Source organism: Nicotiana tabacum, chromosome 12, assembly GCF_000715075.1.
Source record: "Nicotiana tabacum cultivar K326 chromosome 12, ASM71507v2, whole genome shotgun sequence".
Classification (NCBI taxonomy): domain Eukaryota; kingdom Viridiplantae; phylum Streptophyta; class Magnoliopsida; order Solanales; family Solanaceae; genus Nicotiana; species Nicotiana tabacum.
In genome coordinates, this window is record NC_134091.1 from 111,318,106 (window position 1) to 111,343,533 (window position 25,428).

Below are 25,428 nucleotides of genomic sequence, written 5' to 3' on the forward strand. Positions count from 1 at the left end.
GCTATCTGGTGGTAGGAGAAAGAATGTAACATCAAATAGGGTTTGGGAGGGTAAGATATACGCAGCCTTACCCCGTATTCTGGAAGGCAGAAAGACTTTTCGATAGATTCTTTTAATTGCGAAATGTTTTACTATCTCTTTTGAGATAATGGCCAGCAGCCTTAATTTATAACTAAAAAGAAGAGTTTTTTTTTTCTAAAAAGAAAAAACAAGATAAGAAAAAGTCTTAATGCTTTTCTGGCAACAGCCCACAGGTTTGTCTCAATCTATTCACATCCCTTGATTCATTCTGAAAGGGAATAGTGTAAGTATGACTTCTTTATTGGCATTTTGTTGAAAATATGAGGGCTATCCAATTCCTGGGAATGATTCTCCTCTCTTTGATCTCTCAATCAAGGAGCAGTGCAGCAACAAGTTGCAGTCCTTATGCATGAGGTTAAGAGGGAATCTAATTAGCATCACAGAGAACTCCCTATCCAGCCTAACCTCGTGTAACAGCCCAACTCCCTAGTGATATTTTCTGTTTTGAGCCTAGCACACAATTTTTAAGTACGTCACCAGGGTCTAATGCATATTTCTTTATGCACCAAACACTTCTGAGCGTGTTTTGTCGAGCGTGTCACCAGGGCCTAATGCGTATTTCTTTATGTACCAAACACTTCTGGGCATGTTCTATCGAGGGGTAATTTGCAGATGCGGATCCACCCTTTAGGGTGGGGTGGTACGGCACCCGCTAGATTGGTAAAATTATCATATATTTATGTAGAAATTTTCTTAAACTAGGTTAAATATTTGATCTTGCCACCCTCAATCGCAAACTAGACAAAGGTGCCTTGGCTGGCAGACCTTTGTGAAAGTGTTTCTAGTATACAAAATTCAAGTTCGAATTTATCTTGAACCTTGTCTAACTTTCCTTTTTTGTTGTGCTTTTTATTTCCTTTGTTCCAGTCATTTTTATTTTTGGCTATCTCCCAATTTCCTATTTGTCGTTCATTATTATTTTTTATATGTTTTCCTCTATTCTATTATTTTATCTCTGATCTTTAGCAAAGACACTCAAAAAAGAGCCTCCTATATTTAAAATACCGTAAAATAACAATTTCTCTTAATTCAAATCTTTTAATTTTTTTTTTTTGCAAAATCAAAAAACTTGGGTTTTGATAGAAATTTTGGATTGAGATCAAATTTAATTTTTTTATTATAACATAAAAATTTGTGTTATTCTATGATTGTTAAATACAATTTAACTGTCTTTACTATTAAATTATGATGAATATTTCACAAGTATTGCTTAGAAAAATATGAGGTTTTTTATTTTAATTTTTGGGATCATGTAGTTTATCTAATTCTGCATTTACTTATGGTGTATAATTTATCTATTGAAGATATTTTTTTTATTTTTCTTATTCTGATTGGTGGAATTCCCTTATTAAAGATGTTATTTTACTTGTGCAAATTTACTTTTAGCATACAAAAAAAGATGCAGTTCCTAGTAAAAAAATATTGATTTTACTTGTATTGTTAATAATAAATGTGTGATTCCTTCTTTAAAATGTTAATTATATTTGCTTCTTGATGTATGAGATGTAATTTTTGTACAACAACAATAACATACCCAGTGAAATCTCACAAGTATATTATGGGAAAGAGATGTAATTTTATAATTTTAAATAAAAAATGTCTATTAATTGCCTGAATAAACTAAAAAATAAATAAACGTTCCGAACAAACTCTATATTAGTTATTTTAAGGTGTACATTCCTTCAAATCCTATATACGACTACGGTGATTTATCTAGAATGTTATAGAAACCCGTGTTTGATCCAATCTGCATGACCAACTTTTACTATGCTAAAGTAGGAAAATGTGTGGAAAATTGAAAAGAAATCAAAGATGCTTTGGCTTCCCTGCCTGCATTAGAAAATGCCATTTTTCACTGTTGCAAAGATAGATACATTTGCTTTACTTTTTCTTTAAGCTGGATGAACTGGTGCTTTCTTTAGTATAAGATGTGATTCTGAAATAATAGGTTTAAAATATTGGGTTGCCACATTGTTCATACCTGATCAATTTCAAGGCACATAAATTACTTCGATTCTTTAAAAAAAGGGAAGAAATTCACAGAAATATGAGAAAACTCACTATTTGTTTTTCTTTTGTTGGATGAGTAACTTACCAAGTAAAGTTAGATTTCCTCTTTCCAAATTCTTGGATTTCAGATAAACTTTTAGCTAACTCCTTCACTAACTTAATCTAATTAGTTAGGTGTTCACACCTTTAATTAGTTATTTATATTTGGTATTCAAAGTAGGCTGATTAAGATCAACATTATGGTGTGTTTTTTTCTTTATGAACCTATATTTTATTGACTTATTGTTGTCAATTTTGATACTGAGGAGCAATAAGTCATAAGGTTGTACCCCCATATTCTTTTTTCCTTGAAAAATAACGAGCCCCGACCTTTTTAATAAATAAACATCTAACAGTTGAATTATTTTTTAACCCCTTCTAACTTGATTAATTCTGTACCACTTTAATAATTCATTTTCAACTTTCTTCTCGGTAAATTATTTTCCTTGGTGCAAAATATTGACCGCAAATTTATTATTCACGCTGCATTTGTTTCAAAATAATACTCCAACACGAAAGCTAATACCTTGCACGTAAATGAAAAAACACGCAATGCTTCATTATTAGTATCAAAACAAAAATAAACGAAATTGGCTGGCTAAGCTTTTCTTTGTCGAAGCTTTTTTGTTTAGTATTATTGGCAAGAAAAAGCTAGCTTTTTAATCTTCAGCTTGCACGAAAATGTCCACGTTCACCATTCGTTACTCTACTTAGAAATAACAAAATATTGATCTTAAACGTACTAATAATCTACTAGCATTGGTAGTTGCAAGAGCGCAATGCGTGACGTATGAGTTAGGTGCACAATGCATGTTCGAATCGTGTTAAAAGATAAAAATTGAGCATTTGAGTGGAAAAGAATAAAAGGTTTGAGTCTATAATCCGCCGAGTCTCAAATCATGTGCCACTGCCTCTCCGAGACGTTCCAAACAATTTGGGGGACAATTTTACGTGCATTTAATTTAGGAAAAATTTCAGAAACTTCCCTCAGGTTTGGCTTTGTAACACTGACCTCCTCTTACGTTTGCAATATTACGTGTACCTCCCTATTCTAACTTCTTTGTAACAACTATTTTATTATATTTATGACTAATAGAAAAATAACATATCTGGACTGATTTGCCCTCCCTAAGATTATGCTCTTTTGATTTATTAATATTTTATCAATATCTTCTTTAAGTAAAATCCTACAAAAACGTGAAGGGAGGTCCCTAATAATTAGTAGTAAAATAGCTTTGGTAGAATATTTCAGTACTTTTCATAGGAACCAGTTATACAAATCAGAAAGTCCATGTTGATATAATTCTTTTGCTCATTTCTAACGCAAAAATACTTTAGTCAAAAAAGTAAAATAACATGATAATGACTGAACGGAATCTCTCACCAATTCACGGATCCACACCGTGATTTACGCAAGTAATTTTGATTATCAATCCTAATTAACAAAAGATATTACCTCTTAGCAATACGTACCCCGTAATCCACGAGTTTATGTATGACATCAAGAATACATATTCTTAATCACAAGATCTTACTTTGATTTTAAAAAAAAAAAAACTTAATTCAATACATTATTATATGTTCACTAGGTTTGTTGTTGTTGTAATACATTAACATTATCATATGTTTTAGTTTTCAATATTAGCTTACTTCATTATCGTCTCTGACCCTCCATCCTCTCTTTTATTTGAGTTGTCAATATCTTTTGCTGCTTAGCTGTGGCGTCAGTAATATCACATGTTCTTTACAAAAGAATGTGATCCACATAAATAAAAGTTTGTACATATATCATGCGTTGAAAGTAAGTTTTCCTTTAACATGTAACACGACATTAATAAAGAAAGAGAAATTAAAATGACAAATTTATCATCTCCACTTAATATTCTCAATCTATCAACGCTTAATTGATGCAAATTACATTTTGCAAACAATTCTATATATTATTTAAACAATAGTTTTAAGGATCTTCCATCTATTTCCTCATTTTGTTACTTCCTACAAATCTAAATATGGAGTAGTTGTTTTAAGCAAACTGACCAAAAAATCATTTATTACTTCTTTTTTTCAAATTTATCTTACTGTTCCGATTATGGAGTATTAATTAAATGAAAAGATTGAAGAAGAGATGAAGGGTAGTTTAAATAAATACTCTTATAATTAAAGATGTTAAATATATGTGTACAAAAATGTTTACATTGTAACGGACCAGAATACTGAAAGTCAATTTTATTTCAATTTCTTTGTCTCTTTATTATATGAAGAAAAGGTTTAGAGGAGAAGTGAGGGGAGTAAATTCCGCTCTCACATTACAAGACACGCTATAAAAGTAATTGTGGATTAAAAAAAATAAAGAAAATAGGGAATTTGAGAGAAGTGCATGCACGATTCTTTTCTTGAATGGCTAAGAAAGTTGCTACTTAGAATTGCTTTAACAAAAGGAGAACATGAAATGGAATTATCACATGTTCAGGACTAAGTTATAATTGCCTTGCAAGGCTCCAACACTAAGTAATTTTAAACTTTCCACACACCCTAATTAAAAAGGAAATGGAGAAGGAAATAGATTGTTGCTTGAAAAAGTAGAACTACCTTTTTAGATTGCATAAAAAGGGATCCAAACACCGTCCCTTTTTTCCTTTTTTTTCATCCTTATCCTTCCGTTCATGCGAGGTTCTTCGCATTTGGATAGTATCAGGACCCTAGCTGTCAAAACGGCCCAGCCCGATCCGGCCCAATCCAAGTCTCGTAGACTTTTAAATTTGGTGGGGTAGCACAGGACGGGCCACATATGAATGAGCCTTAAAATGACCAGCCCAGCCCAACCCTAAGAGGGCAGCAGCCTAGGGCGGGCCGGCCGTTCAATTTTTTTTAGAAAAAAGAATTTATTTAAATCCTTGAACATTGATAATGCAATGACTGATAACAGAAATATCAAAAGAAACTTTATTAATTTTCTGGATGAAGCCTGTAAATGTACAGATGGTTAAAATCAAATGTACACTTTGCCAGATTTCTCAACACACAAGATGACAGTTCCCTATTTGTAAACCTTTTACAAGGGGCCAATTGCTACCCCTAGTATTACAAAAGAATATAATGGGCCAATTGGAATAGATCAAACACCCTTCCTGCAATTCTTTGCAAATACCATTTCATTTTTGCTAATTGGCAAAAAGTTCTTGTAATGAATACAATGAATTTAAGATGTTCAAGATGACCACTGATCAGGTACCCTTAGGAAATAGCTTGTCATCGCCTTTCTGAATCTTTTCTTGTATTGTTTCGGAGAAACAATAGTTGGTGATGCATTCTTCGGCCCACCAAGTATCCCAGATGCCTTAACCCATGTCTCCAAGTGTTTGTCCCAAGTATATTGCCGCATGAAATCAATGATCCCTACGACTAGCTCCTTGCGCTCTTCGTCCACACCAACTAGCAAAGAGTAATCCATCACATCAACCGACTGCCAACAAGAGCAACTTTATTAGTCATCGCTCAAACTAGATACGTAAAAAAAAAAAAAAAAAAAAAGAGAAAAGAGTAAAAGTAAAATAAATTTGGTGACTGAACTCCATGGAGCAGGTTTCAAGTACAAAGCATTTTACTTCAGCACTAATAAACAATTACAAACCAGCTAAAGGAACATGTTAAAATCAAATTTAGCGCCTTCCAGTCCAACAAAAGTTTGTCGTATCGTAGTGTGACAACCTAAACAGAAGAGCTCTATTAGCGAAACTTCCTACGAACCATACAACACTGTCAAACTACAATATTGCTATTATTTACAGCTCATCATCTTTTAGTAGTAAATCATACGTCTCCAGATACAAAGAGTGTGATTCAGATGAATTTTGTACTGCATATTGCTGTGCAAATCAAACATCCTTGGTCAAAACAGAAACATGTGGGTTCTCGGGTATTATTCATGGCAACGGATAGATGGAAAATCAATACATTACTAGATATGCCATGTCAGCCGTGTAATGAGCAAAATCCTAATAGTCAGCCTTCTTAATTTAACTTTGCACAGTTCAAGTTTGCTAATAAATCTAATACTTTCAAGCCTTTAAGTCCAGCTATTACTCCTTCCCTACAGTTTAAAGCTCAATTCAGTAGGGTGGCTAATTTCTACTGGATTTCCTAAATTTGACTCGTAAGATATTTGCTCCTTGCTACCCTTTTCTCTTACAGCAAAACCATATGTGTATATACACGGACTCGTATTTGCACATTCATTAACAGGAAATATAACTAAATTATAAGCAAACTGGACATTCTAAGTTCTATTTTCAAATTACTTAGAGACAAATAATAGCAGTACTCCTTGATAAAGTGCTTACCAAACAAAAGAGAATAGTGTAACCTCCATTATCACTTTTTTTTTTTTAAAAAGAAAGAAAAATACTATGCTTTCTAGGAGTCTTTTAGCCCTATTAGAGATTCTTATGCAAATAGAAATATAGAGAAAATTTTGTATAATGTTCGCCTGGATGATTAAATGTAGAAACATGGTCGGCGAGGATTCATATAACCGACCTAACTTGTTTGGGACAAAGGCGCAATAGTAGTAGTAGTAATTGTTATATATAAAAGAAATTTTGAGAAACAAAGTTGGACGCTAAGCAGCTTACCGCCAAAAAGGATGTATCATTCCAAACAGCTCTCTCCAGGTTTCTTTTTGCTTTGCTTCCAAGAAATATAGGTTTGGTACGCAATGTTTCTAAAAGATTCATGTCCAATAACACTTTGTTTGCACCAGTTTTGTCGGCATTGTAACGGGATCGTAGAGAACCCTTAAGATCATAGACCTTGGATATTGTTCTTCCAAAAAAGAGATTCTCCATCACAATCAGATCCATTTTTGTTTCCCTGCCTCCTTTCATTTGTTTAACTGAAACCTAGCATATACAACATAAATTAAAATAGGAATTCTGCAACAAGTTGAACATTTTCAAAAAAGAAGTAGTATATCTATTCACCACCAAACCAAGCTGCATATCATGAACAAAGAGACAACAGAGAGATAAAAAAGGGAGTCCAACCTGATATATTCCCAGAACTTTAGCAAGGGAAGTTGGACTCCTTGAACTAACAGAATCCGTTAGATATTTGAAGTAGTCGGGTCCAAATTCTTCAAAAGATTCTAACTCAGTTTTCTGGACTTGTTTAATTATGAATCTTTCATCCAATGACTTAGCGAAATAAACATTGCTCTTTCCACCTTGAGCAGTCCATCTCTTGCAACGGCTTATAGACCGTATAAAGTCCAGTTCATCAGGACAGTAGTTCTTCCTCAGCGCATCAAACTGCTTAGCAAAGTAACAAGTGACAGAAAACTTCACCTTTCCCCCGGCATTTGAAGATTCGTCCTCAAAAGAGATCCTCAGGTGAGGGGAAGTCTTGGAATCTGCAAAGAGGGAACTAATTGTACCGGAAGCATCTTCTGAACCATAGCTTCCATAATGGATATAATCCATGTCTAAAGAGCCAAAAGACTTCCAAACATTAGAAGCCGCTCCATTCTCCTTCTTGATGTCGCTCGTGTTCCAACCCCTTTCAGGCACATTTGGCTTATCGGTGACTCGGTCTTTATACTCTTTGGAACTAAGAGCATAAGATATTATGCTAGTAGGTTCATTGTCATAAACAGCTAGTACTATGTCATTGTATCCAACCACTAACCTGGCTCCATCATGTACAAGAGATGCATAAGAAATAAACGAGGGTGATGGACTCATTAGGAGATTAACCTTCTGAGCCTCACTGGGTGATATTTGAGAATAAGTTCTCTGAACATAGGAAACAGGGTCTCTGATCATATTCCTATAGTCTCCAGAAGCATGAAAAGATCTAATTGCTGTTAAATGCATCGAAGAAGGCGGCAATCCCTTCTTGATTCTGTCTTGAAGTCTCAGTGCAGAGTCGAAGGAGTTAACTCTTGCCGGTGATTTTAGCCTTGCAAAAGGAGGATAATCAAGTTGCCTGAAAGGAGCAGCTTCAGATCCATTCCGTTGTAATATCATATTTATCTGAGCTTTTTTGGGAGATCGATCAGTACCAGTCCAAGCAGAATCTATCTTATCAGAAAGAACAGAAGCCGCTGAAGGAGCTCGTTCCAGGGATGTTTTATTAACTGCATTCTCTCCTTCCATCCGCATGTCCTGTGTTTTCTCGAACTCACATGAGGTAAACATGGAGCCTTCCACCAGTCCATAAGGTGACTCATGAGTCTCCTCATGTTCAGGATATTCCTCTAAGTTTGAGAAGTCAATTTCGGTCTCTTCATAGACATGCTCAAGAGGGTCATTCTTCAGAAACATGTCATTTCTCCAATCCATCAGCTCACTACAAGATCCAGAATCCTCTGAACCCACTGAACCAGAGCTCTCTTGAAGGAGGGATTCCACAGATAAAAGCCGACGATCCCAAACATGTGAAGCAATCACGAGGGAATGCCTCAAGCGATTAAGTTCAAGAATGTCAGCCGCTGCCTGCCCTCGTTCTGAAGTTTCTGTATCAGCAGTTTGAAGCAAGTCCTGTTGTAAAAACAAACAGAAGCAACCGAGATAAGGAAGAAGACCGCATTTATCTTACAGGCTTGAACACATAATTTGCAATGAAAAGGAAAATGCAGAAGTATTAGACATTAAACTCCCGTTGGTACTTACATGGTAATCACTCTTTTCTTTCATAAGTAAGTCTTTTAACTCCATGATGCAGTCATGCAGTTCAATTTTATCAGATGGTTCATGTTCTAAAGAGGAACTTTTCTCTTCAATCCTACGAAAAGCACTGGATATCTCTGCATACAAGGCTTTGGCTTTGCACAGTAGCTACAGGAAACATAAGATAGTATTATACATAGCTATTTAAAAGCTAACACAAAAAAATAAAAATAAAAAAGAACCAGAAAAATTCCAAACACGCAGCATCATTGCAAGATAATGGAAAATGTTTTTGGAACTTATAGCACCTCAGCTGTTTCTTTCCGTAACCACTCCTGCTCTGTGTAGCTACTGAAATCAAGAGTTGATGGAGGTAAACGAACTGACAGAATATCAATAGGAGAATAGCGGAAGAATGCAATCGTACTACCACACCTGCAATGGCAAATGGAAAACTTTATTCTCTAAATAGCAGCACTGAAAATCAATAATTGAATGATCGGAGTGATTGCACATTACTGGCAGAAGACAAACTACGCACCCGTAAAACCGGAGGCAGTCTCTTTGGAGAGAATGACCACAGCTAGCAACACGGTTGGCAGTTGCATTGTTTGAAAAACTAAGTTCCAAAAACTTACCAAATGAGAGTCCCCAAGCAGCATCTGACATTACTACTCTAGGAGTTGCTGGTGGGATTCCCTCTATTTGTGCACACTTGAGACATCGATGCCACATCCATATCTTTTTGTCGCATTCACCAGGCAGCTTCACTGAGGGTAGCCGTCTAACATTTATAGTAAGGTTCCCTTGTTGGTGCGTATAACAAATGACGTGATCCTCAGCTGGCTCCTTGCATGATTGACAGGAAGATACCTGGAATATGAAGTGCAATACATAAATAGCTTGAAAGAACTAAAAATTGGACATAAGAAGATGACCCCTAACAACTTTTACCTGACCAAAAAGATCATCCTGAAGATATCGCCCGAGTGGCTTGTCAAAAGAGCCATAGAACTTTATGCGAAGAAGACGAGATCGTTCACATACACTTCCATTTAGAACACATCGACTAGAAAATGATACTAATATGCTTTGATGACTGTCAGCAGCTGAATAGAATTCATTAGAGGGTTCAATTTCATCTGATCTCTCAAGCTTCGACAGCTCTGGTAATTCTCTTGGTTGACTCTCCACTTGACCTAATTTTACTTGTGATCTTTCACCGGTTTGATTTTTTGTTTCAACAGATTCAACAGGTCTTATATCATGTAAATTGTCAAGGCATGCAGTAGCGAGAACATCTCTGTCTCTGGAATCATTTAGGGTGTGTGGATCATTATAAGGAGGGTAATGATGCTCCAATGATGACGCTGGTAACCCAACATCGGCATTGCAGGTGGCAGATCCTACATTATCAGCAGTATGAGAAATCACTGAAATAGCATTATCAGCAGATATCATCTCTGGTATGGCAATTGAGGGTGTTACAGACAATTTAGGTAAACTAGCACCCTCATCAGCAAGGAACGATGTCTCAAGGGACAGATGATATGCCGCAAAGACTGCATACTGGAAGACTTTCTTCACCTTCTTGAGCTCTTCACAACACAAACCCCTCAGCAAGACCTACAAAACGTCAAATGAAAGGATAGTTAACATCTGTTTACAACTTCAACTTCTTGATATTTCAATTAAGGTATAACTGCTGATCCTTTATGACAATACCTGAAAGCCCGGATTAGACTGTTGAATCCTGCTACATTACTTTCTACTTTTGTTTCTCTAATTGAGAAAAGACCATGATCAGCATCAATTCACTGAGTAGAGAACAGGATGAAAGTTCACTAAGCATTTTCAAAGTCAATACAGCATATTAAGAGTGATACCAGATGATTAGCTTCAGCCTATCAAAGCACAAGCAACTTACAAAGTTTTACTAAAGTGATATTTTACTACTGCAGATGGTGTACATTATAATTGATCGCTTCTATTTCACCAATTTCTTGTAAAAAATCCACTACTTGGAGTTGAGAATGTACAAGTGACAAAAGAAATCATCAGACACAGCCTAACATAAGTATTATATGAAGAAAAATGACTAATAGTATTAAAGTTAAAAGGGAGAGTTGATATTATAAAGTATAGGTAATTTTCGAGGAGGTATGACGCAGGTCTGTTTTGTACAGAAGTATTCATAGACCAAACAGGATGATGAGAAGCAGAGCAGATGATTTTGCTCAAGTGAGTCATCTATCTACGGTTTTCTTTGGCTTATTTTGTCTTCTCTATCCCTCTTTTCTCATTGCTCCTATGGAAAAAGCTTGCCTTTCTTTCGAGTAAAACTTACTTTCCATGATATAGCGGGGACCATATGTCAAGGTTTTCGTGAATATTAAGACCACTGATCTTTTCAGTTACGTCCTTTTTTTAAGATGCCCGAAATGACACCAAGCAAATAAGTATTTCTCTGATGATTGTTGTGACAGCTCGCTCTTAGGAACAAGAAATTGCAGAATTGGCATTATGACGTCCAGGGCCTAAAAGGTTTGTCTTTGAAATCAAATCACTGTTGAATTTCAAGGACAACTATAACAATTACTATATAATGTGAATTCGAAAGTTGTCGAAAGAAGGCATGTCATGCTCAGAGACTGGTGTAAAGAACTTCCAAATGTATTACATGACAAGCAGGTGAAATTAGAAACTTAGCCATTCAAGGAAACAGAAGAGCGGGTGAGGGTATTCTGCATAAATAGTAGACACAGGTAATAAATAGAGAACACTAAAAAGCCGAGCCATAGAATGTCACAATTCTAGCATAAGGTACTTTTTAAATCCAATGTACTTATGAGATATGGATGATATAAGTCTTAATTAGAGCTCAAACATTTAAAAGTTTCAGCAAAGAAGAACCAATGTTGGAGTCTGAGTCAGAAAAATTACCGTGCAACCTAAACGCCTAGGACAACCATCAAAAAACATCAAAGTTTTTGACGGCTTCTTGTTGAAATGGTTTGGAGGTTCATGCTCTTCAGAAACTTTTTCTAAGTGAAAGAGCTCACAATATCCCAATCTTGCAGCGGCTATGTTATCGATGGACGGAGTAATAACAGCACCAGTGCACCTAGCTATCCGCTCCAGCAGTGGCCTCTTAACATTTAACACCAAAGAGATCTCTTTTGCCAATAGATGCTCCTGAGCATGAGAAGATACACTTTTCTCCACAAGTAGCACATTAGGACGGCGGGCTTCGATTCTTGAAACAATCATCTTCAAATGCTCCCTTTCCTGTTAGACAATACAAGTCATAAACTTGTCTCTAATTGCTCTTAGTTCAAACATAGAAGGATAGAAAAATCAACCAAAAACCTGTTGCAATAATGTGTTAAAAGATGCCAACTGATTGGGAACTCTTTGGTACTCAAGTGCTCCTCCTAATATAAGCAATCTAGCATTTTTGTAGTGTGAAGTCATGCGCTTGTGTTTAATATTCTTTGTACAGACTACTCCTTTAACAAGGATGCTGCATTGAAACAAAAATGAACAATGAGACATGAGTAAGCAAGCCTAACACCCAAATGTTTAAGAAAAGAAAGTATTTTACCTTTCCCTTGGGCTTCCAGAAGCTACACATTTAACCTTTACGTAATAACCAGGATCCATACTGCCTCCTTCACTGGTATCTGGCTTCACGAAATTCGCAGCTTGCCATGCTAGTGATGTAACTATGTCAACCCAATCATCGGCACTGCTTTCTTTCCCTGACTTTATTCCTTCACCTTGCAATAGCTGTAAGACAAGAGCCCTGAAATGGCCCTGAACAACGGCTTTTAACGGTTCTTTGTGATCCACATGCTCCTTCTCATTTGCAGGGAACACGGTGGCAAGGTTCGCACCTGATGAAAACGTTGCACCTGACTCTCCAATTTCATCGTCCTCGTCATCATATGAGAAGAAATTATTTTCTGCCTTGTCATCTTCATCAGGCGGAGGAGGTAACCATATGAGACCGCCATTTCTAAGATCGACTGGCTTTTGCTGCTTCCCTAACTGGTTCCGATACACGGACAAATTTTCAACACTGCCATCAGCAGTCTGTAGTGGATCCTTCGCCCCTTTCTCAAGCCTTCTTAAAACATCCAAGGCTTCTTGATCAAAGGGACCATCATCATTTTGATCTTGCTGTACAGAATGCCCAACTCTATTGGAAATAAAACGAATCCTAGAGGGGCTTTTTGAAGGACTAGATCCAACTGATCTGAAACCGTAAAATTCATGTCTAGTACTAACACTACTTGATTCTATATCAGAAGTATCATGAAAATAACTACTAGATGGGCTAAATAATTGGTTTGTGCAATCCCCTCCTTCGTCTTCATCACTCCTGAAATTATTTTCAAAAGCGGCTTATAAACACAAATTTGACAGAACTCCGCGACCAAATTAAAAAAAAAATGCAAGTATATTATAGTTAAACAAACAAAAAAAGTTTTGGTTAATGATCATAAAACTAGATATGACAGTATGACACATCATAACATTTGCAGCATCTACTACTTCAAGACAGTAACTGTGGGTACTAATCCAAATCTAATCTTGCGAAAACATATTAACGCCAAGCTCTAATACAAACAATGTTGGAATATGAATTATGCAGGATATATGTGCTTCCATTTAATGTTGGTACCTGCTTGGCGAGTGATGAAGAGATACTGGAGATGGATGATTTGAAAAGGCTGTAAAACCATTCTTGATTGCAGAATGGGAAGAATAATCATCAAATTTGTCAGTACCAAAATCTGAAGGATAAATTTTGTCACTATACTTGTTTGCACCTTTATGCCAAGTCCTTAGATTAGAACACAACTTGCAAGACTTTATACCAATCACAGTCCCTTCTGATTCAGATGCAGCAACAACAACATCTGAAGATTCACAACTGTTCATACAATCACCACAGAAAACTCCATTGCAACTTTGGCAATTGTACTTTTTGCAAGAATCAGTAAACTTCAACTTGCATTCCCAACAGGTTTTGCCACTGTCAAAATCCATGTTGCATGTGCAATCTAAGGAAGTCGGATCACTCGTTCCCCACGAAATCCAAGACTTAATTTTCTCAATCAAATCCAGTAGTGAATTATCAGGTACTCCCATAGACTGGCAGTAACCCCACAATCAGAATAATCACCAATTCTGCCTCAATTGATCAAAGTTTATAACTTTTCTCCTAATCTGTTAATTGGAAACTATTAAACCCACAGTAAAAATGGTGGGGTTTTTTCTTTTCTTTCCTGCAAGTTACATATAGAGAAAAAAGTTTCCCCCAGAAATTCACTAAATATTGGAAAGGGGGAAACAGATTACAGTAATTAGATTCACACCAAGTCTGGTATATACATCTATTAAGTATAAGATCTAAGCAAATAAGGAAATGGAATTAAAGTTGTTTGACCAACTTATGCAAGACTTAAACAACCTGCTCAACCAATACCAGAATCTTCAACATTTGTTCCCAAGATTGAATTTTTCATTACAAGAAACACAAAAAATCCAGATTCTTGGCACTAAAATTCTAATTACTTAATCAAACAGTTAAACTTGCCAAATAAAAAGAACCCCACCAAAAGAAAAGTGGGGGGGGGGGGGGGATAAAAAGTTGAATTCTTGGTATAGAGATGAATTGTAAATTTTAAAGAAGAAAGAGTAGAAGAATGAAAAGGAGGAAAAGGAAGAGTATTAAGGAGAAGGTTCCTTTACTGCTAATGGCTCGTATCTCCATGTACATAATAACCATAATCTGCTGCCTCTGCTTCTTCAACAGCAATAATATTTTCTCTCTCTTTACCATATTTCTTGGCATAGTTTTTGCTTTCATTTTCACTTCCCAAACTACATTAAAATAATCCACTAAGTATACACTTAGTACAACATGCAGCTTAGCAAATAACAATTCACATGCATACGCCATTATATACCTACTCAGTGGCATAGCCACATGCACCACAGGTGTAATTTGTCAAAAAATTACGTTGTATAGCTCGATAATTTTTTTTAAAAGATATATATATAATGATATTTTTTGACTTCTTTAGTGAGTTTGTTTGTTTATATTTTGACTCTCCTTAATGAAAATTCTGGCTCCGCCACTATAGATACTAGTACAATTCTCTCTCTAGCTTTAAACGAGAAACCTTGACGTAACTGATAAAGTTATTGCCATGTGATCACGAGGTCACGAGTTCGAGCCATGAAAACAGTCTCTTACAGAATAGACCCTTATAATCCGGATATCCCCGGATCCCGCACATAACAGCAACTTAGTGCACCAAATTGTCCTTTTTCTCTCTCTAGTTTTACTTTCAATCACTATCCACTTTATCTTTCTTATAGTTTATTATGTCAAGAAAATGACACCCTTTTCAACCAGTTCTATATTCTTTTTTCTTTTCTTGGTTATTTAACAGTTTTCTGTTTGGTTAGCATTATATAATTGTTTTATTTTCTTGGTTATTAAATTCCTCTTAACCAGTTGTGTGTATTTTTTTCTCAGTCATGGTTTAGCTTTGGGATTTATCAATCTATAATTAAAAAATAATTCTTTTCCTCTGAAATTCTTTAAAGAGTATTCAAATTCTTGAGCTGCTATTGGTCAGAAACAACGTATGGAATTAAGTATTTTGTCTGCTTAGTCAGCTGAAGTACGCAACTTGTACAAGATTTTGGCTTTTTGTTTTTTTAAATATTATACTTTGGAATATTGTCACAATCTCATTCTCCTTGCGTGTTGCCACGAGTGAATTCTATTTTCTTTTTCCTCTTATGGAGATTAGGCTCGTAATTTTTTCTTTCTAGGTGCTAGACTAGTAGAGAAAAAGGTACTAATCCTTTCCTTTTGAGAAAAAACTGATACGGCGAAAAACCATGATAGTCAAATCACCTAACGAGCGGTGGACTTAAAATTTAAAGTTTATATGAGTTCGGAGTTCTAATAATTTTAAGTTATTGAGTTTGAGATTAATAATATGTAGATATTCTGTATTAAATTAATATTTTAAGATAAATACATAGTTTGGATTAAAGTGACCGAATTCGCTAAACCCGCACAGTCAATATTACCTAACTCTCATACCAAGCAGGGGCATATGTGGAACTATACATACGGATTCAATTGAACTAATAATTTTCAATGTGAAGTATAAATTTATGTGTAATTACTGAAATCATAATATATAGTAGACATAAACTCATAATCTTAAAAATTTAATGTATTCAATTCTAAAAGTCTTAAAGTTTCTTTTATTTTAAAACCATAAATTACGATAAAATACACCATCAATGTATCTTAATATTGTAATTTAGTTGATTTTGGGAGAGAATTAAAAAATAAATAAATAAAATAAGGGTCGAGTGGTTTGGTAACTGGTCATGCGAAACATAATTCAAGGGAGTGTGTTAAGTTTGTGAACAATAGTCTCATATTAATTGGTAAATGAAAACAAATGGAAGCTACTTATAATGGTGTGTGACTCTTTTGAGACAAATCATGCAAGTTTCACTCAAAGCGGATAATATAACACCAAATGTATAAATACCGCAAAATTTATGATATTTTTAAACTTTAGCTGCCTCAGAATCAATTCTCTCAAGTTTAGACCTTCTCTGCCAAAGCTTTAGCAAAGCATAACTTCTTATGCCAAGGTCTAAAGTTCAAAATATATATGTGTAAATCATAAAAGTGTTCGGGTGGAGTAGCAAAGAAAGACTTGATTAAGCAAATCCAAAAATCGTAGTCATGTAATATAGGCGAGGAAGTATTTGATTTTGCAATTGATAAAATCGAAATGGATAAGTGAAACTGTTTACAAAGTGCTTTACGATTATTTCCAGGTTGAAAAATTCTATAATAAGTTTGAAGTTGACATATTTTGAGGTACATGACAAATTCATTTTAATAGAACTAAAATTCATCTATAATATAGTTTCTTTTCCTTATTCTAATTAATTTTCGTCGTCTTTTTTATTTGAAGAACAACAAACTTTAGAAATGCTACATATGCTCAATAATTTGGTGAATGATCTTCTTATTGGGTTTTATCTAATTAGATTAGATGTGTGAATGGGAAATGGAGGGAAAAGATTTGGAGAGAAACGAAAAGTTTAAAGTTGTTTCCTTTACTAATGCACTTTGTCCCTCGTCGAAAAAAGGAAGAAAATCTTTGTGTTTATATAGAGAAGCACATCTTTTAGCTCTTAAAGAGTTAAGAAAAGTGATGCCTCGCGATGTCGTCGTCGCTCGGCTCAGTAATTTATTTTGCGTTATACACTATTTTTTCGCGGAATTTTAATTTAAAATTCGCGGTTCCCAACGATTATTTTGAGTTTAAAATTCGCGATTAGACTTCTGCCGAAATGGTACCTCATATGAACAGGTACCTTCGCACCTATTCAACCCAGCTTGTTTGGCTATAAATTCAGAGGTTTTGCCTCATTTTTTAGCACCGAAAAATCTGCATACTCTCCTCTCTCTCTTCTGCATTTCTATACTGTTTTTTCAAAGCAAAAACGTAAGCATAAGTGTGGTTTACTGTCATTTGTTGAGTTCAACGAAATTTTGTAATTTACATTGCCGGTATTACAAAATAGTTGTTCCGTTCTATCATAGGAGGGATTAATCCAATAACCTTGGGCAACACTGAGGGGATTAAATTCGTTAAGGAAACACATTTTTCTGTTGAGCTCGGAACTTTTATTTATCTCTGTTTCTATTCTGTTTCTACTTCTATTTATTTTATTTTTTGCAGAAATTATTTTCGAACACAAGTTTATAACACATCTCATATCATACTCAATTACGCTTTAATCAATGGCGTATATTTGCTTTCCTTTTAGTAAGAATATTGTTACATCTCGCTTTTCGTACGATTAAAGTTTCGTCTTCAGTTAATTGACGTAGACTCGGGGATGAGATTTTCTTGAGATTATAAGCATTTATGCTATTTATAACAAGCAATAAGTACGTGCCGTGAAAGATAAAGGGTAAACGAATAAAAAAAATGAGTTTCATTAAAGGTTGTTGATTTGAGATACAATACGGTCCGAGCGATAATACCCGATATTTATGGACTAGTGACATACAAGGTACTACATAACCATGATAGTAAGGTGTACAAGGTATGTTAAAAGTGAGTAGTATTTTAAGTAAATTGAGATAATTCTTAATTATGTGGGTAATTGATTAATTATTGGGTAATGGAATATTACCTAATTAATTAGGCATATATTGGAAAGGATTAAATGGCATGACGTAGCAGCCCCATTCAAATTAAGTGACTCACAATCTTGATTGAAAGATGGCCATCTAAAGTAATATACATATGACACTTACGTGTAAGACATTTAGTACGTTTGGCTTCATTTGGACTTAAAATAATCAAGTAAGAAATCATATATCCTTCTTCCTAATTCAAACATTTCAAAACAGATGCTAAACTCAATCCAACAAGTTTTCAACAAAATTTCTTGCAACAAAATAATTCCAACGAGAATTATTAGCACCTTAGCAACTAAAGATTTTGCGGTTCTAAAGGAGTATGGTGTAACCTTTTCTAAGAATATCATACGGATTTTTCCCTACTCCGGGTATGTTAAGGCTAAGCCTTTCCTTCATTTTGGCATGATCTCGTAATTACATATGTTTAATAACGAGGCATAAAGAGAAGTTCATACTCCCGAATTTATATACATTATCCTAGTCTCATAAATTACAGTATTCTCCTTATCGGGACTTTATATTTAATTGAGTATTGTCCTCTTCCAGTCAAGAGAGCAGAGAGCCTATACATAAATTATTACAATATTTTCATTACCATCGAACTATAATCGACGGGCAGACCCATATTGGGCAACCTCTGATTAGATGGTAAGTTATATATCGAGCCTATTGTGGCCGAGCGCCTATGAGCGAGCCCAGCTGGCCGAGATACAGAGCCTAGTAAGGCCGAGCGCCTATGAGCGAGCCTACTACGGCAGAGCATATATATATATATATATATATATATATATATATATATATATATATATATAAACCGAGCTTTATAAGGCCGGACAACTACTTTACTTACTATAATAGAGTCAGTATCAGCAAGTGAGCATATCTTCAGATTATCTTTGACTCCCAGTTACTTTCAACTATTATTATTATCAGTTCAGTTTCATCTTTCAATTATATTATTGCCTTGCATACTCGGTACATTATTTCGTACTGACGTCCCTTTTTCTGGGGATATTGCATTTCATACGTGCAGGTTCAGATAGATAGACGGGTAGACCTCCTCAGTAGGTGTTGCCCGAGTTTAGCTTTATCGGTAAGCTCCACGTCCTTCGGAGTTGTCGGGTCTAGAGCTTTTGTGTACATTCTGTATACATATGTATATAGGTTATGGGTAGGTCGGGACCCTATTCTGATCTCAGTACATCCATCAGTAGAGGCTTGTAGACGTTTCCTATCAGTTAGTGCAGTATGTTGGGCTTGTAGGCCTTGTATGTATAATGGTTTGTCAGCCGTAGTAGCTATGACGGCCTTGTCGGCCCCGCCTTATATTGATGTTTAGCCAGTAGTAGTTTTCGTTCAGTTTTATATTTTACTTCGCAAATCGTCTTGCAATATGTGGCCCCATGGCCAAAGGATGACATTATATGTTCAGAGTCCCTTAGTCGCAAGTTGATACGCAAGGATAGATGAGGCATCAGGTGCCGGTCTCGCCCTCCGGGTTCAGGGCGTGACAAATATAAGTAGGCATTTCGACACTGTTTATTTAATGTTAGAAAAATTAAAAAGTAATTGAAGTTAAAGTAAAAACAAAATGTGTTTAGAAGTTGAAATTGTAGACACATGAATTTTACTTGGAATGCTTTTTATTATCACAATTAAAGATGTGATTGAAATCTATTTTTTAACGTAAAATACTCTTCTAACCAGTAATTTCATATGCTTCACAGCTATTTCAAGTACAGTATTTGCAGATACTAATGCTTAAACCAGTATTTGAAAGACTGAATGTCACGATCCCAAATTTTCTATGTAAGATGTCGTGATGACACCTAGTCTCTAATATTAGGTAAGCCTATTAATGCGAAATAATAATAAATATCTGAAATAAATAAATTATAATTCAAACAATTTCAACTCCCAAAATCCGGTAGAAATAAGTCACAAGCTTCTAAGAATTTATTCTCTATGTCTCTATACATCAGAGTCTAAGCAAATAAGGAAGACAACATAGCAAGATAGAAGGGGACTCAGGAGTCTGCGGACGCTGGCAGATATACCTCGAAGTCTCCTCGTACAACTAGTTTACTGATGCGTGGTCTGATAAGATGTACCTGGAACTGCACAAAATGATGTGCAGAAGTGTAGTATGAGTACACTACAATGGTACCCAGTAAGTGTCAAGCCTAACCTCGGTAGAGTAATGACGAGGTCAGGTCAGGCCCTACTGAAAAATAAATAATGGTATGGTAAAATGTCTAAACAATATTATAAGATAAAATGACAATGGAAATGAATCAAGTAGTATGTCACATTTAATTACATCAAATAATGGCAAATAAATACCTCGTGGAAACAAAACAGAATTCTTTTTAACTTTAAGAAAATCACAACAATAATCAAAGGCAATTGCGGCCATAAATTATATTAATAATATTTAATTTAAAGAAAATTAACCTTCAAATAATGCACAGAATAAAAGAAACCAAGTTTCAACTAAACAGGTAAAATAATTGGCAGAAAAAGGTCAAACAAATTTAAAGTATATATCTCAAATCAATGATGAAGAATACCACAAGATAAAATAATTTAATAAATGTGCAACAGTGATCTACACAATTTAAAAATATAATCTTTCACATTTATGCCGTGTACACACTCGTCACCTCGTGTACATGACTTTCAACACATTTCAATAATCACATCAATACCAATCCTAGGGAAAATTTTCCTCACACAAGGTTAGACAAGTCACTTACCTCGACTTGCTCCAATTTAACCAAGTATTATGCTTTTTCCTCGATTTTCCGACTCCGATCGACTCGTATCTAGTCATAATTAATTCGATACAATCAACAAAAATTATAGGAATCAATTTCATAAGAAATTATTACACTTTTTAATAAAATCCGAAATTAGCTCAAAATTTGCCCGTGGGGCCCACATCTCGGAATCCGGCGAAACTTAAAAAATCCGATAACTCATTCAATTACGAGTCCAACCATACCATTTTCACTCAAATCCGACTCCGGATCAACACCGAATTCTCAAAAGTTTGTTTCAATGAGATTTCTAAAATTTTCCCAAATTTCTATCTCAAAACACTAATTAAATGGTGAAAACAATGATATATTCGTGTATATTGACCAAATTCGAGATAGAATCACTTAACCCAATGTTTTTCCTTGAAAATATATCAAAATCGTCTCTATTCAAGCTCCAATTCATCAAAAAGGCAAATGGGACGAAGTCCCCTGTTTTTATAACTTATAGATTTGTGAGTGAGCTTGATTTGTCAGGGAGCTCGATTTATCAGGGAGCTCGATTTATCAGGGAGCTCGATTTGTCAGGGAGCTCGATTTTGTCAGGGAGTTCTATTTGTCAGGGAGCTCGATTTTGACAGGCAGCCCAATTTTGACAGCATTTCCAGCAGAAGAATTGCAGTAGCTAAGTCCCACTTTTGATCCGTTAACCATCCAAAACTCACCCGAGGCCCTCGGGACCTCAACCCAATACACCAACAAGTCCTAAAATATCATACGAACTTATTTGAAACCTCAAATCAAGTCAAACAACTCTAAAATCACAAATCACACCCTAATTCAAGCTTAATAAAACTCAAGAATTTCCAACTTCTACATTCGATGTCGAAACCTATCAAATCAAGTCTGATTAACCTCAAATTTTGCACACAAGTCATAAATGATATAACTGAGCTATAAAAATTTTCAGAACTGGATTCCGACCCCGATATCAAAAAGTCAACTCCCCGGTCAAACTTTCAAACTTAAATTCCTATTTTAGCCATTTCAAGCCTAATTTCAATACGGACTTCCAAATAAAATTTCGATCACGCTCCTAAGTCCAAAATCACCATATAGAGCTATTGGAATTATCAAAATTCTATTCCGGGGTCGTTTGCATATAATTCGATATCCGGTCACTATTTGAACTTAAACTTTTAATTTTTCATCAAAATCCTGTATCTCGGGCTAGGGACCTTGGAATTTAATTCAGGGCATACGCCTAAGTCCCAAATCACGATACGGACCTATCAGACCTATTAAAATACTGATCTGAGTCCATTTTCTCAAAATGTTGACCAAAGTCAACTCAGTTGAGTTTTGAAGCTCTAATTCACATTTTAATTCATTTTTTCACATAAAAACTTTGTGAAAAATTTTACGGACTGTGCACACAAGTCGAGGAATGATAAATAGTGTTTTTCAAGGTCTTAGAACATAGAATTAATTATTAAATTTAAAGATGACATTTTGGGTCATCACATTCTCCACCTCTAAAACAAACGTTCGTCCTCAAACGGAGTTAGAAAAAGTACCTGAGCTGGTGAATAATTGTGGATAACAACTGCGTATATCATGCTTGGTCTTCCAAGTCGCCTATTTGACCGGATGACCCCTCCACTGAATCTTCACGGAAGCAATGTTCTTTGACCTCAACTTTCGAACCTGCCTATCCAAAATAGCCATTGGTTCCTCAATATAAGATAGATCCTTGTCCAATTGAACCGAACTGAAGTCTAACATATGAGACGGATCGCCGTGATATTTTTGAAGCATGGAAACATGGAATACCAGATGAACTGCAGAGAGACTAGGTGGTAGTGCAAGTTTGTAAGCCACCTCTCCAACTCTCTCAAAAATCTCAAAAGGCCCAATATACCTAGGGCTCAACTTGCCCATCTTCCCGAACCTCATCACACCCTTCATAGGCGAAACCCGGAGCAATACCCGCTCGCCAACCATGAATGCAACATCACGAACCTTCCGATCCGCATAACTCTTCTGTCTAGATTGGGCTGTACGAAGTCGATTCTGAATCAACTTAACCTTTTCCAAGGCATCCTGAACTAAGTATGTACCTAATAGTCTAACCTCGCCCGGTTCGAACCAACCCACTGGGGACCGGCACCGCCTACCATACAAGGCCTCATACGGAGCCATCTGAATCCTTGACTGGTAACTGTTGTTGTAAGCAAATTCTGCAAGTGGTAAGAACTGATCCCAAGCGCCCCAAAAATCTATCACACACGCACGAAGCATATCCTTCAGTATCTGAATAGTGCGTTCGGACTGCCCGTCCGTCTGAGGGTGAAATATTGTACTCAACTCCATACGAGTACCCAACTCTCGATGTACAACCCTCCAAAATCGTGAGGTAAATTGTGTACCCTAATCAGAGATAATAGATACCGGTACACCGTAAAGTCTGACAATCTCGCGAATATATACCTGAGCCAGCTGCTCTGAAGAGTAAGTAGTAATCACAGGAATGAAATGAGCTGACTTGGTCAATCTATCCACAATCACCCAAACTGCATCGAACTTCCTCCGAGTCCGTGGGAGCCCAACAACGAAATCCATAGTGATCCGCTCCCATTTCCATTCTGGAATTTCCAACTTCTGAAGCAATCCATCCGGTCGTTGATGCTCATATTTCACCTGCTGACAATTTAGGCACTGAACTACATATTCCACTATGTCTTTCTTCATCCGCCTCCACCAATAGTGTTGTCTTAAGTCTTGATACATCTTTGCATCACCCGGATGAATGGAGTATCGCGAACTGTGAGCCTTTTGGAAAATCAAGTCGCGCAAACCATCTACATTTGGCACACATAGTCTGCCCTGCATCCGTAATACATCTTCATCTCCAATAGTGACTTCCTTGGCATCGCCATGCTGAACTGTGTCCTTAAGGACAAGAAGATGGGGGTCATTATACTGACGTTCCCTGATACAGTCATAAAGAGAAGACTGAGAAACCACACAAGCCAAAACTCGATTCGGCTCGTAAACATCCAGTCTAACAAACTGGTTGGACAAGGCCTGAACATCCAAGGCTAAAGGCCTCTCTGCTACCGGTAAATATGCTAAGCTTCCTAAACTCTCCGCCTTACGACTCAAGGCATCGTCCACTACATTGGCCTTCCCAGGGTGATAGAGAATGGTGATATCATAATCCTTAAGCAACTCCAACCATATCTGCTGCCACACATTAAGATCCTTCTATTTAAACAGATGTTGTAGATTTCGGTGATTGGTGTAGACCTCGCAATGGACATAGTACAAATAATGCCGCCAAATCTTTAAGGCATGAACAATAGCTGCTAACTCAAGGTTGTGTACAGGATAATTCTTCACATGCACCTTTAATTGTCTGGATATGTAGGCAATCACCCTACCGTCTTGCATTAACACTGCGTCGAGGTCAATACGCGACGCATCATAATACACAATATAAGACCCTGAACCTGTAGGTAATACCAACATTGGGGATGTAGTCAAAGCTGTCTTGAGCTTTTGGAAGCCCTCCTCACATTCCTCGGTCCATATGAACGGAGCACCCTTCTGGGTCAATCTGGTCTTAATAGTTGTTCATAATCAATTACAAAATTGTCAATTAACTTCATGTTAACAAAAATCTCGTTTCATACCTTCACAATACTGATAACAAGACACGAGGCATGAAGACCTCATAATTATTTACCCGAATTAATAAGTCACATTTAACGTCACTTGGGTGGGAACCTGCCTCATAGGTTAAAACTCAATAATTACAACACAAAATTGGCAAGTATGCACAGAGAATTTCATATAGAGTTTTCAAATAAGCCTAACAGGCAGGACTCCCTATTAGTACTATAGTACAAATTAATATTCACAAAGGAGAACTTAAACATAAGAATTTTCCTCACAAGGATCTCGTCTTCGGTTCTAAATCACAAGTAATATGCACATCGTGCCAATCGAAACTTTTCATTTGCTCCTTCTAAATAATTTCCGTTAAACAAAATCACAACACATAATGAACCCCACACCGGTAGGACATATAATTCACAATTTGTAATTAATTATCTGTAAATTACATCAAAACTTACCGAAATGAGTAACAGAAAGCCACATTTAGCCTCACAGGTCTTATTAGTGACCAACATGGAATGATATGCGTAGTTATCTCCATGGAATCTCCCAACAAGAGTAAACACATAAGTAGATTATAGAATTACGAAGCTCACTCATAAGTGAAGCACCATATGAGGGCTCGTTTCGATACTGAGAACCGAATCAAGTTAAGGAAATTATTCCTTTATATTAAATCGAGGTCGTACCTGTAACAACACCATCTGATGTAGTGACCTCCGCCATACCGTAAAACAAATATATCAACGTCTAGGTCTCCACCTCTAGGACGCCTTCTACCCGTCTGTCCTTCACCCCTAACTGGTTGTATGGGTGGTGTAGTAACTGCAATGGGGTACGTAGCCTGAGTGCTTTGATGAAATAAGTCTCTCCCAAGTTTGGGACAATTTTCTCATGATGTGCCTAGTATCACCGTATT

General features: G+C 36.1%; 1 protein-coding gene across 1 annotated transcript; it reads right to left on the reverse strand.

The window, feature by feature from the left end:
* Positions 1 to 5,050: 5,050 nt before the first annotated feature.
* Positions 5,051 to 14,679, reverse strand: LOC107763311 (putative 1-phosphatidylinositol-3-phosphate 5-kinase FAB1C). The gene is made up of 12 exons (XM_075226822.1): positions 14,556 to 14,679; positions 13,483 to 14,030; positions 12,400 to 13,179; positions 12,165 to 12,318; positions 11,739 to 12,083; positions 9,750 to 10,421; positions 9,337 to 9,668; positions 9,104 to 9,230; positions 8,799 to 8,963; positions 7,173 to 8,666; positions 6,762 to 7,028; positions 5,051 to 5,593 (listed from the first exon to the last, which is right to left on the reverse strand). The coding sequence occupies exons 2-12, from the start codon at positions 13,950 to 13,952 to the stop codon at positions 5,339 to 5,341; spliced, it is 5,061 nt and encodes a 1,686-aa protein (XP_075082923.1). The 5' UTR covers positions 13,953 to 14,030; positions 14,556 to 14,679; the 3' UTR covers positions 5,051 to 5,338.
* Positions 14,680 to 25,428: the final 10,749 nt, after the last annotated feature.